Source organism: Cornus florida, unplaced genomic scaffold (genome assembly GCF_030987335.1).
Source record: "Cornus florida cultivar Cherokee Brave unplaced genomic scaffold, ASM3098733v1 CherokeeBrave_3.0.0_Hap2_Chr08, whole genome shotgun sequence".
NCBI classification, from domain to species: Eukaryota; Viridiplantae; Streptophyta; class Magnoliopsida; order Cornales; family Cornaceae; genus Cornus; species Cornus florida.
Window position 1 is genome coordinate 49129017 of NW_026775578.1, and position 12049 is coordinate 49141065.

Here is a 12049-nt window from a genome sequence, read left to right on the forward strand (position 1 = left end):
GCATTTTTAATGGAACAGAATCCAAACTGCATGACATGTTCAGGAAGAGAAAAAAATACATTAGCCAACCAAACAAGGTGACTAGTTTATATTTGATACACCAAAGCCAAAACTAAAATTCTTTCATTATATATATATTTGGTTAGTTAAGTACTCGCACACATTTCACAAATTGCCCGCTGCGGGGCTCAAACTCTTCGCGATTAGGTAGCCAAAACTAAAATTAATCCACAAGGCAAACAACGATCAATGGTCTTAACAAAAATGAAGTAAAATATATCAAGCTTTAGCTCCAGAACTAAAAGGAGAAAAAGTAATGTCTTCTTTTAAACTGAATCAGACCATGTAACTTCTGATAAGTAGTGTAAACATGGAGAAAACTAAATCAAAAGAGACTACACAAAATACCAAAAAATAAGAGAGAGATAATGTTAGAACCATGAGACTAACTATTACCAGACAATATCTCAAGTCCCACTAACAAGCACATCCTTGTAAGGAGTTGGAGGACCTACTACCAATTTCCCTTCCTCCTCCTGCATTTTTCTCTTCTGTTCGTCTCGAATGGGCAGAACCTGGCCTTCCCTTTCTAGAATCAAGGGAGCCTGGCCTTCCCTTTCTCGAATTAATGGAACCTGGCCTTCTCTTTCTCGAGTAATTATCCGAACCTGCCCTTCCCTTACTCGAATCAATCTCTCCTGTGCCCCGCCTCGCAGCTTCTCTAGCCGCAATCCGTTCATTTGTTGCATCTTGAACACTTTTACCACATTAGTTATTCCACCAATAAAGAATAGTATGCTCCCAAATATACCCAACCAGACCCAAGTCATTCCCTGCACAAAAGAGATCAACTCTAAATGGTTGATGCTTATGATATCTTAACCATGAAATGTAAGCAATTATACTACTGAACTATCCATGGAATTATAAAAACACCACCTTCAAGTGGCTACCACTAGACATGCCGTGAACTACTGTCTGGACCTCCATTTAGATCAACTCAAAATTAAGCCATTTTCAACTATTTTAAGATCATTAGAGCTCATCCTTACCGAGAGTTGCTTTTCACATCATGTGTATCTTGTAAAACACTAACTACATGCCAAATCGGTCAAGGCGACTTACCAATAACTCAATGCCATGATGGGCTGAACTAGCCTGCTCTTGGACGTTGATAATTGAGCCCACCAGGAACAACAAACTCCCCATCAAGAATGGAATGAGAACACACTCTTGTAAAATTTGGACATGCCCATCAGCTCTCTCGTAGATCTGGCATGAATTGTGGATTGATCCGAGCAGCCACAAGACAGTACCAGCGATAAGCAGGTTCAAAGCGTGCTGCTTCCACTTATCATAACCATATCCTTTTTCTTCCTGCATTTTGAAGATCATCAACAGATGAAAACATTGCAAGTACATGGCAAAAGGAGTTTTTGTAGTTTTAATAGATAAAGTCAAGAGTAGCAACCCAAAAATATAAAAAAGAGTAATAAAGAAATGATCACATCTGAATTATGCTTGTCAAAAAATTGGGAGCTACAGCGGTACTTGTAGGATTTGATCACAACAGTTTTCAGATGCAATACATAAAACAGTTCCGGAAGTTTAGTGCTTGGGTTCCTCCAGTTCATTACCACTCATGTTTGTATATCGCAGTAATAGGCTGCAAATTATCTATACGTTTTAGAAGACGGCAATTGATTCTACTGAAATCGGAATTGATCATTGGTACTAGCACAGAATGATCTTAGGTGATCTATCCAAATTTCAAGAGACAATGTTTTAGTATGTTTGCATAATATTCTTTAGCAAAATGCATTGAAATCTTTCTGAAAGAAGGTAAGCCCTTTGAACAGTTATGGAACCTCCACAAATATTTTGAAGGATACAAGGAAATGAGAAGTGCTTAAATTTCCTATGAAGTTCGAGATGCAACTTGGCCCTCTAACTGATGTGCAAAAAATGTGTAATTGAAAAATAGGAATAGTCACTAATCATAAGAGTCTGTTTGGTTTAGTGTTAAAAATGAGGAAGAAAAAGAAAAGAGAATGAGGGAGTAGCTTGTTAGTCTAAATACAGGCCATTAAGAATGTTCAAAGCATGCTGCTCCAACGTAAATTAACCATATCCTTTTTCTTCCTGCATTCTGCAGATCATTAACCGATGAAGACATTTTAAGTACAATGCAAGAGGAGTTTGGTTACCGAAAATAAAAATAATAAAGAGAGAAAAGAAATGAGCATTGAATTATACTAGCCAAAAAATTGAGAGCTACAACGTTAATATATATATATATATTTTCTTTTTCCGGAAGGTACTACAATGTTAATGTTACTCGTAGGATTAGATCACAACACCTTTCAGATACAATACATGTTACAGTTATGAGCCATCCTAGCTGATTATGAAACCAAATAAAATGGGAGTGCTTGGGTTCCACAAGCTTAGTGCCACTCATGTTTGTGTATCGCAGTAATAAGCAGCATATATATAATTTATAAATGTTTATAAGACAACAATTACTTCTACCTGAATACTAAAAAAACCTAGTGGCAATTGATCAAATACAAGCATGAATGATATTTATACCAAATTGTAAGAAACAGTGTTTTAGTATGTTTGTATGAGTCTTAGCATATGCATTGAATTTTTTTCTGAAAGAAGGTAAGCCCTTTTGAAGAGTTTATAGAACTTCCTCCGAAAATTTTGAAGGCTTCAAGAATATGGGAAGTGGTTGGAATTTTTTTCTGATACATTAATACCTATGAAGTACAAGATTCGACAGGGCCCTCTAACTGAAGGAGTCTGAAGGAGACAAAAGTAGGGATGCTAACAGAAGCTCCTTCCTTAGCCCTTCTGGAATAATGACCACTCATGCATAAGAGTCTATTTGGAATGGAGGAGTCTGAAGGAGATAAAAAGAAAGGAGGTTGTAAAGAGCTTATCTTATGTTTCGGCGAAAAACTGAGGAAAAAATAGAAAGGATAATGAACTTTCGAAAACAAAATAGAAAGGAGAAAGAGAGCTTGCATCTCACAGAATCCTCAATACAAGTGGTTGCTCTCAGGATTCGAACACGCATTCATGCACTTGAGAGACCGATACAGTATTCTACCACTACATCAGCAATGACCCCTATGGCTCGTTAGTCTTGAGTACACTACCATCCTTTACTTTCTTTCTTTTCCACCTTAACTAATCTATAATTTACATTCTATCCAAAACACTATGAATAAGTACTGAAAGAGTTTGGATAAGGGCTACAAATGAACTGTTCATGACAGCTCAGGCTTGCTTGATAAGAACTCGATTCATGTTTATTTGCTAAATAAATGAGCCAAACTCTTTAACAACATTTTTGAGCCGGTCAGGTAAACAAAACTAGCTTGACATGTTTATATATATATAGGTGTCTGTGAACAAATTTATGAATGCTTATGAGACCTGTTCATCATATAGGATTTGTTCGAGTTTCGAAATAAATTTTTTTTCTTTTTCTTATCAATCTTGACCACAAGTTTGAGTAAGCTCAACTAGGGGCATAAGAATGGGCTTAAGTATGAGCTAGGAATTAGCTAAACAAGCCGAGCTCAAGTTCCATAAGCACTCCAACGTTGGCATCTAGGCTCGGCGTGCGAATTCAATTGAGTATTTGATTGATCAAGCCAAGTTCAAACAACCAGATTACTGTAGCCCTAGTCCCAATGTAAAGCATAGTTTTTTACAAGAACAGTGCTATTCAAGCGCACTATTCCAATTGAATGCATTAGCCCACCATCTCCATTGAAATAGTCTAAAAAATTAATATTGGTATAAACTTAACATAGTCATTGATAGGTAATGATGATATAACATTGGTATAACAATAAAAATTAATAAATAAAATGAAAATACTGTCCATTAGTCAACAGTGTTTTGCATTGTTTAATCTGTCTACTGATCATTTTGCATTGTTCAGTGGTAATCAGACCACATCAAAAACTAACTTCCAATCAATTCTTCCACAATTAGAAATATATATATATATATATAAAAGTCTAAATCAAAATGTCCAATGAACATAATCATCAACATAACACCAAGATAGAGATTTTTGGACACAATTACAACAAACAAGAACATACCTGAATGAAAATAAAAAGAATCCCCAAGAAATAGAGAAGTGTAGCTGTAATCTGAACCACGGGGACGGCGAACTCGACGAGGCCGAGCTGGACGTCGAATTCCATCAACGGCAACCGGTAATCGATGCCGGCGAGATGAGCAAGGAGATCGTGAACGTTCACAAAGATTATGAGAGCTAAGCCTATGAGTAGAAGAACCAAACCCGATTTCGGCTCGCTGGAGAGCTGAGCCGCGAAGCCACAGAGAAGAACAATGGTGGCGAACACGTATAGGCCGGCGTTCATGTACTCGGACCGGTTTCGAGCCAGCCGGGGTCCGTATATCCGGCTCTCTCTGGCCGATGCAAGCTTCACCATTCTGATGAATCAAGATTGGTATGGTATAGGTAGAGAGAGAGAGAGTGAGAGAAGTGAGAGAGATTGGAGGCAGAGTTGCAGAGAGAGGTGGTTGAGGAGGAGGGGCACGTGTCATCATGCATGGTGTTGGAAGAGAGCTGCTTTGAGTTGTCAGACAACTGCACACGTGGCGGACTAGCCTGAATTTCAAGTTTTGTACAGGCTTTATACTGCAATTTACTGAAGTAAAATGATACTCTCTTATGATTTCAAAATATGCCAAATGGGGGCACAGATTTCCCAGCTCTGTTGGAGTGAATAAATAAATAGGAATTTATTCAATAATTAATTGGTAAATCCCTTCACTTTCGTAGCAGGTGAGCTCGCTCTTTTCTTAGTTTCTCATGATAAAATAATAATAATAATAATAACAATAATAATTAAAAAAAAATCAACTTTTCATTGATACCGGGTAGTGATGCACTACACGCTGAATAGCTGATTTGATTTATTCATTCATTCATTGTTGTTAATATTATATAAATATTTTAGGGTGGAATGATAATTGAGAAAACTCCTGAAATGTTATAATATGATTTGTGAAGAAAATATCATCCTCAAATGCTATACTTTGATTTCGGCATAATTAGGGAACAGTGAGATTGGTAAAGTTTTGGAACTTTAAGAAGAAACAACAGGGAAATTAAAGCAACCATCTGACATGTAATTCAATGATTATTAGTCATATTCGAAGTGCTTAACATGAACATTGACATTTGTGAAAGAGTGGCTGAAAAGGAGTTCAATTTGGAATCAAAGGTAATATTTATTATTTACTTACCTTGTTATAGCCATCACATATGCTATAGGGTGAGGGGAGGTAGATAAGGATCTAGGTTGTAGTTAAATTGCCCTAAGGGTTTTTTTCTCGAAAGCTCAAGCAAGAAAACGCATAGGCACTTACTAAATTGTCTCTACCAAGACTTGAACCCTCAATCTCGAGACATCAAGTAGAATCTATTCGCACTGCAATTTATGCAACTTTGAATGTACAAGTGTAGAAAGTGCACCATAAACATGGAATATGTGCAAGAAGTGCAATGTCATCAACCATACAAATAATGTTCTGAAGGCTTCGTATATACTATAAACTGTGTAAAAACATCTTCCTCTTATAAGGAAAAAAAAATTATTACAATTATTATGTACTTGGGCATTAGCATCCTTGAGTGCTCAAAAATAAAGAACAAATGTGGTATGTGGCTTCTATGTTTTATTAAGAAACTGTATATGACATAAGTAATTAGTATACAACACCTAGTGGAGAGACTCAAATCAAGAGGAAGGACGAGAGTACGTATCAATGATTAAAACAAATGAGGTCGATTTCTCTAATAAATATATTCACGAAGGTGATCCACTCGAGCTGGATGCTTGAGCTTCATGAGGGCCTTCACTTCATGCTTCCGAACCATTTCTCTTGAGATATTCAAGTTCCCTGCAATCTCTCCCAGTGTTCTATCGCCTTTACCATCAAGCCCATATCTTTGTCTGATAACCAAGCTCTCCTTAGGCTTCAGAGAATCAAGCTGGGAAAGGACATGTGATGGCAGATCAGAAGTCCTATTTTATCAATAAAAACTGCATTTTATGGAGAAAATTAATAAGAATTATTAGAAAAAGGTTTTACAAACTACTGTCAATTGGGGAGCATTTTGTGGCTTCTATTGATAAGTGTACACCAATTCTATTGCAATTGCAGTACTGACTTGTCTGTTAGGATATAGGATTTACGTTGGATAATTTTGTGACCAAAACTTGGAGTCTATGTTTCATATTATTCTAGTGTCTAGGTAATCAAGTTAGTTGTGGTACTTTGTCCAAGGGCAGAACAGGAATTTCACACGTAGAAAGCTGAAAAGGTAATTCATAACTTGATTTCAGACACTCACCAATTAGGACTTTGCATATGGTAATTAGAATTGCATGACTTGCATATTTAATTTTCAGAATCCTTTTCCAGTATGCATTAAAAGTGAATTTAGAAACAAAATTAAAACAAGAATCCAAGTCAAATCAAGACAGGAGTCTTCGATTGACCGAAGCAGGGACGGATCTAGGAATTCATAGGGGGGGGGAATTTATATAAAGGGTTTTTTTTTTTATTATTTATTTTTTTTTATAATTTCAGTGGTACAATTTCAAAATTTTATGGGTATAAATACAAAAAAATATAAATTTAGATGTATAAAATGCAATAAAAAAAAATTTCAGTAGGGACAGATGCCCCCACTGAGCCCTTCACAGATCCGTGCCTGGACCGAAGAATATATTAAATCCTACTGGCCTTGTGTCAATCATTTGATCGATAAAGCAGCTCGGTTCTGACTTTACTTCTCGAATTAAGCTACTGTAAAATCCTATTTTTATGTATATATCTATAAACTAGCAAGAGACTAATACAAGCTATAGGGCTTACATAAGTATGAGTCTGACTCATCAGAAGCTGAAGGATTTGGGATTGGTCTTACATAAGTATGGGTCTGGAGAGATTAATGGATTCTTGGTAGTAGAGTCTGGTAACTTAGACAGTAACCTCTTTCTAAATTGTGAACTTTTATCTGCTCGGTAGGGTCCTGTGGATTTTTCCATCTGGATTTTCCACGTAAAATTTGATATTCTTTGTGATTGATTTACTTTAGAGTTTTATTGTTATGACATGCATGATTATCACAATGATTGGTTAAGCTATTCACTTGTTAAATTAGTTGGCTTTTAAATTTTCTATTTATTTAGTTATAATTCAAAAAATCGTTAAGGTTAATTTGTTAACAGTTTAAGACCTATTCACCCCCTTCTCTAGGTCTAGAACTCTAATAAGAGCTTATGGCTTCTGTCTGATAAGTATTCTCAATGTCAAATAGGACTCCATTTTAACTTCCAGCTTTACTAAGAAAGAGGTGACAAAGATCAGTACTAGCCCTAGGTCTTATAGTCTATTTCAATATGCAGTTACAGAGACTTGAACAATTCTTTCTTAGAGTTGAAACACCACTCATTTTACTGTAATTATAGATGAAATTGAGAATAAATTAACAAATTCAAGTAACAACCAACAATATAAGATACACACAACAATACTTATAGCGATAAGGAATGCAAGGTTGATTAAGGCAATAAGTGATTACCACATCATCAAGAGCAATCCTGAGAAGAGCAGGTTGCTTCCAATTATCACCTCCAACACCATCAACATCAGTAATTCCATTGATGAACTCTTCTTGTGTTGTTGCATGTCTAGCATGGAGAGAGACGACAGCTTTTGAGGCCCTCATCACATTATGGTACCTCTCTGGAGAGATTCCGACTTTCTCTATTATCTCTTCCACTGTTGGCAATCTTTGAAGCTCAAACAGCAACTCTAGCTTTGCTCGTTGGATTTCTACTCGGACCTGGAAAATCAAAGCTTTGAGATGTCTCTGTTAACTAAGGCAACCATCAACTTCATCCCCTCCCCTCCCCTCCACTCCTCCCCAAAGAATAATAGTCTAATAGGAGTACTAAAAGAAAGGCAGCAAATTTTCTCCTCTTCAGAAGAATAAATTATGTATATTCATCATTATGTAACTGTAAAACAACTATAAAGGAGAAAAAAAGGTTAGTGAAAGAGTAAGCATACCGACTCAAGGCCAAATGGAACACGTGTAAAATTTGAGATAGTCATGGATCGTATTATGGCATGCCTGATCCAAAATAGACCATAAGTCGAGAGCCTGAATCTCTTTCTTGGTTCAAAACGGTCAATTGCAATGATAAGACCTTTCACTCCTGCTTGACAGAGGTCTTGGAATGCACCATTTGCAAACTCTTGAAAATATTTGTTGATCACAAACAAAACAAGCCGGAGATTGTGCTGCAACAAAATTTTAAAATGACTAATTAAGAGTTTTGCATATGGTTTATGCCACAAAACTTTGATGAAAACCATGTGCAATTTTATGATCCAACTTTCGGGTTCAAAAGCTGAAACTGAACACTTGTTATGGGACCTGGTTATGGAGCTGATGATTAAGAAATGCCACTTCCCACATGCACACAAATAGGCATGCATGCACACGCGGACAAATTCTAACATAGTTTGTCACCACATGGAAAATCTTTGTGAATTACATTGGAAAAATAACCCTATCTTTCTATTTAACATTAGTTCTTTAAATATGAGATTCAAACATCACAATTGCAATCTAGAGCTTAGCTATGACTTGAAGGATAATTAATCCTTGGTCTTTAAGCTAGCAAATCGCAGTTTACTACTTCAATAGCCATTAGCACCTTTTGGGATATGCAAATTATATACTACTCAAAAAGGAACGTGTTCATATTAAGTGATTTAATGTAAATGCTGTTTGATCAAAGATGAGAAAATAAGCTCGTTACTAAAACATAAAAGAGAAAGAAATCAATGTAGCTAAAGATTTCAGGTTTCAACTCAATAAGTAATTAATTGCTACAGGTTAATTTAAGCTAAAAATTAAGTAGCATAAATAGACCATTTTCATTTGACTGGGGACATGTTCAAAAAACATTTAAACGAGCCCTCTGAACGCTTTCATTTTTCCTTCTTTCCTCCTTTAGTTAAGTAATCACTTAGTGTTAAGAACAACCTTTAGCAGTAACATCAACTAGGTATGGTAAATAATAGTAGTTACCTTAATCAGCTTGTTTCTGGCAGTTCGACCAACCTCCATATTCTTTCTTACTTGAACTGCAGTCATATTTGTTGCCTTGGCTAATTCAACATCTGTCAGTTCACGCCCTAAATCATGTTGCAAGTTATCCTTGACTTGACTGAGTGCCTGATTTCGACCTTACATGAGTTAGCAGCAGAAAACTACGAAGTTTAATAAGGCAAAGTAAACAACCAAATCCCAAATAACAAAGATCTATAACCAAGAAAGAGCGTCTTCCTCTTCTTATTCTTGTTGTTTAGTTGAAAAAAAGGATTACCTTCATAGGCTGCATCAACTTGAAAAGCCATGTGTGTTCAGAAGATGGGAGAACTGGTGGTATTTTCATCTTCTTCCAGTCGAAGCTAATCAAGTCGGCTGAAACTGAATACTCCCTAACAAGCCTATTAATTTTTTCATCTTCATCCTCAGCATGTTCTTTCTTACGGATTGAAGGAACCACTTCATTTTTCTCATTCTTTCTTAATGCAATCCTCGTATCAAGAGTCAATCTTCTTGCTCTCTTCCTTCTATTCCCCACTTCGTTATTTTTCTTCACTGCTTTCTCATCATCTGTCCCAATCTTCTTCCGCCGTTGCTGCCGTCTTTTCACCACACTATCTATATATTCTTCATCAGAAACATAACCTGTGGGACTAAGCTTGTATATATTTTCAAGTTTGGCAGCGGCTTCATTGTAATCCAATTCCAAAGTTGATGGAATGGCTTCATCTCTGGAGAAAGCTTTTACTCTTTCTAGAGGCTTTGCAACTCTTCTTCGTCTCTTCGGGTTCTCTTTAGGTCTCTCAATCGGTAAAACGATCGAATCATGGGATTTGACTAAAGCTTTGTTCTTTGGTTTATCTTGCTTGAATGCTGAAATTAATTGTCTTGTCAATGGAGCTTGATAAGACAAGAATCTTGCTTTCAATCCCAACAGAGCCCGAGAAGCGGAACTAGGAACGGTCACAACTCCCATGCTCAGTTGTCAGGAAGTTATGCTATGAATAAGAGTTTTCTGCCACACAGGTCTAGGAGACTGCAGAAGATACATACAGCTCTTATTATGACTCATACAATTTCAAGTTTCACTTGTTTGAAATAATGAGACAGTCTTGGAAAAATATAACTCCCATAGCCTGAATTATTTGAAGTCTTTCAAAAATATGGCAATGGTAAATATTTCACAATATCGCTTAGTGCAATGCTAAAAGCTGCAATTGACAAGTACGAGGGTGCGGGTTTCTGCCGAGAGCAACCACTTTATGCAAAATAATGCCAAATGTAGCATTTGTTTCCGCTCTTCCCCTTTTGGCATTCGATAATGCCTAATTGTATAGCTAAGCTTAACATGATATAAATTTAAATTCGTCAACTGACCTCTAACCCCTAAAATTAATCATCAATAGTCAAGCTAAACAATTTAAAATCTTCTACAACTTAGTTAGACAATCAATTGGGTTTTAGTTCCGTGTGATACCCTCTAAAAAACAGCAAGGCCACAATCTAATCATTGCAAACTCAAGCACACATCACTAAATTAGTGCTGATTTTGAAAAAAATGGCAGAAAAGCAAGCACAGTTTAATTATCTAGTTTCATTATCAAATGGTTAACATGTTTAATTATCTAGTTTCATGATCAAACACAGTCCACTCACCAAGGGCCAAAATTTTTGGTATTTAAATTGGTTACAATTGCAATAGAAAATTAAGAATGCCAAAGGGCGACTCTGTGCAAAGTGAAAGATAGCAACTCTCTCTCTCTCTGTGTATATATATATATATATATATATATATATATATGGTGTGCATGCTTGATTTTCTATATTTGGGGGAAATATTGAAGAAAATTTTGCTAGGTTGGTTCAGAATTGCTATAAAACCAAACAAATAACACTAAAATTCCAAAAATTAAACAAAATAACAATGCAGAGAACCGTACCTCTAATAGATGGCACAAATTCCGGCGACCGTTGCTGGTTGACGGCGGGTTTTCCGGTGAAGTACTCGCGATTCCGGTGGTTCTTGTGAATCTCAACGAAAGAGAGTGATAGTCATGATGTTTAAAGTAGAAAGTCTACAAATACCGCGAATTACGGTATCCACAAAATTTTCTTTTCTTTTTCTGCAGAATCAACGGTGGGAGTGATGGTCTACTTAAATCGACCGTTAAGGGAGTGATGTATAGTGGCTGAGGTGACGTGGCCGACGACAGAGCAGAGAATGATTGTTCTTCAAAGTCCTGCGTGGCGGCACATTAGCGGGAGGTGAGAAATTATGTGGAATTTATGGATGGCTTTAGTGACACGTTGGAGGCTTCACATTAAAGTCAGTTCGTGTGGTTGTCTGAAGATGTTTACGTTGCCTTATTCCAGCCATTTGAAATACGGTATATATATACTGATATATATATATATACACACACACACAGCAACACAGTAGAGAAAAATACTTGCCTCTATGGTGCCATAAATTTATATTTTTATTATTTTTATTTTTCACAATATTCCCATTCCTTACTGTGAGTGAGACTAATCAATTCAAAATACACGCAATGGATCACATGTTGATAAATTGACATAATTAAATAGTTGATTTATAGAAATAAGGCTAAACAATAAATAAATAACTACAATTACAAAATCAACCGGATAATAAACCAAGAATTACACCGACCTCACTCTATTACTCTCTATATCTAATAGACACATGATTGAGGTTCCGTTGTAAATTATTTTTTAGAAAATAATTTTTTATGTTTTGGTGTTTGATTGTCGAAAATATTTAAGAAGAAAAAAATATTAAAATTTAATAAATATAATTTATCAATCAATTTTCAACAAGCTATTTTACACGTC

The 12049-nt window shown here is 36.0% G+C and overlaps 2 protein-coding genes across 2 annotated transcripts; both read right to left on the reverse strand.

Moving 5' to 3' along the window:
- Positions 1–212: 212 nt before the first annotated feature.
- LOC132271669 (uncharacterized) lies at positions 213–4588 on the reverse strand. The gene is made up of 3 exons (XM_059773110.1): positions 4128–4588; positions 1126–1377; positions 213–833 (listed from the first exon to the last, which is right to left on the reverse strand). Exons 1-3 carry the CDS (start codon positions 4482–4484, stop codon positions 468–470), a joined length of 975 nt encoding a protein of 324 aa, XP_059629093.1. The 5' UTR covers positions 4485–4588; the 3' UTR covers positions 213–467.
- Positions 4589–5585: 997 nt separating this feature from the next.
- Positions 5586–11317, reverse strand: LOC132271670 (RNA polymerase sigma factor sigE, chloroplastic/mitochondrial-like). The gene is made up of 6 exons (XM_059773111.1): positions 11134–11317; positions 9471–10229; positions 9173–9319; positions 8143–8376; positions 7652–7915; positions 5586–6052 (listed from the first exon to the last, which is right to left on the reverse strand). The coding sequence occupies exons 2-6, from the start codon at positions 10167–10169 to the stop codon at positions 5855–5857; spliced, it is 1542 nt and encodes a 513-aa protein (XP_059629094.1). The 5' UTR covers positions 10170–10229; positions 11134–11317; the 3' UTR covers positions 5586–5854.
- Positions 11318–12049: the final 732 nt, after the last annotated feature.

Excerpts from the sequence above, each read along its gene's own strand:
- LOC132271669 (XM_059773110.1), bottom strand. The coding sequence starts at position 4,484 with ATGGTGAAGCTTGCATCGGCCAGAGAGAGCCGGATATACGGACCCCGG. Across the intron at positions 1,378-4,127 it reads TTCTTTTTATTTTCATTCAG|GAAGAAAAAGGATATGGTTA; the intron begins GTATGTTCTTGT and ends TTCAAAATGCAG. Across the intron at positions 834-1,125 it reads ATCATGGCATTGAGTTATTG|GGAATGACTTGGGTCTGGTT; the intron begins GTAAGTCGCCTT and ends TCTTTTGTGCAG.
- LOC132271670 (XM_059773111.1), bottom strand. The coding sequence starts at position 10,169 with ATGGGAGTTGTGACCGTTCCTAGTTCCGCTTCTCGGGCTCTGTTGGGA. Across the intron at positions 8,377-9,172 it reads CCAGAAACAAGCTGATTAAG|CACAATCTCCGGCTTGTTTT; the intron begins GTAACTACTATT and ends ATTTTGTTGCAG. Across the intron at positions 7,916-8,142 it reads TTCCATTTGGCCTTGAGTCG|GTCCGAGTAGAAATCCAACG; the intron begins GTATGCTTACTC and ends TTGATTTTCCAG.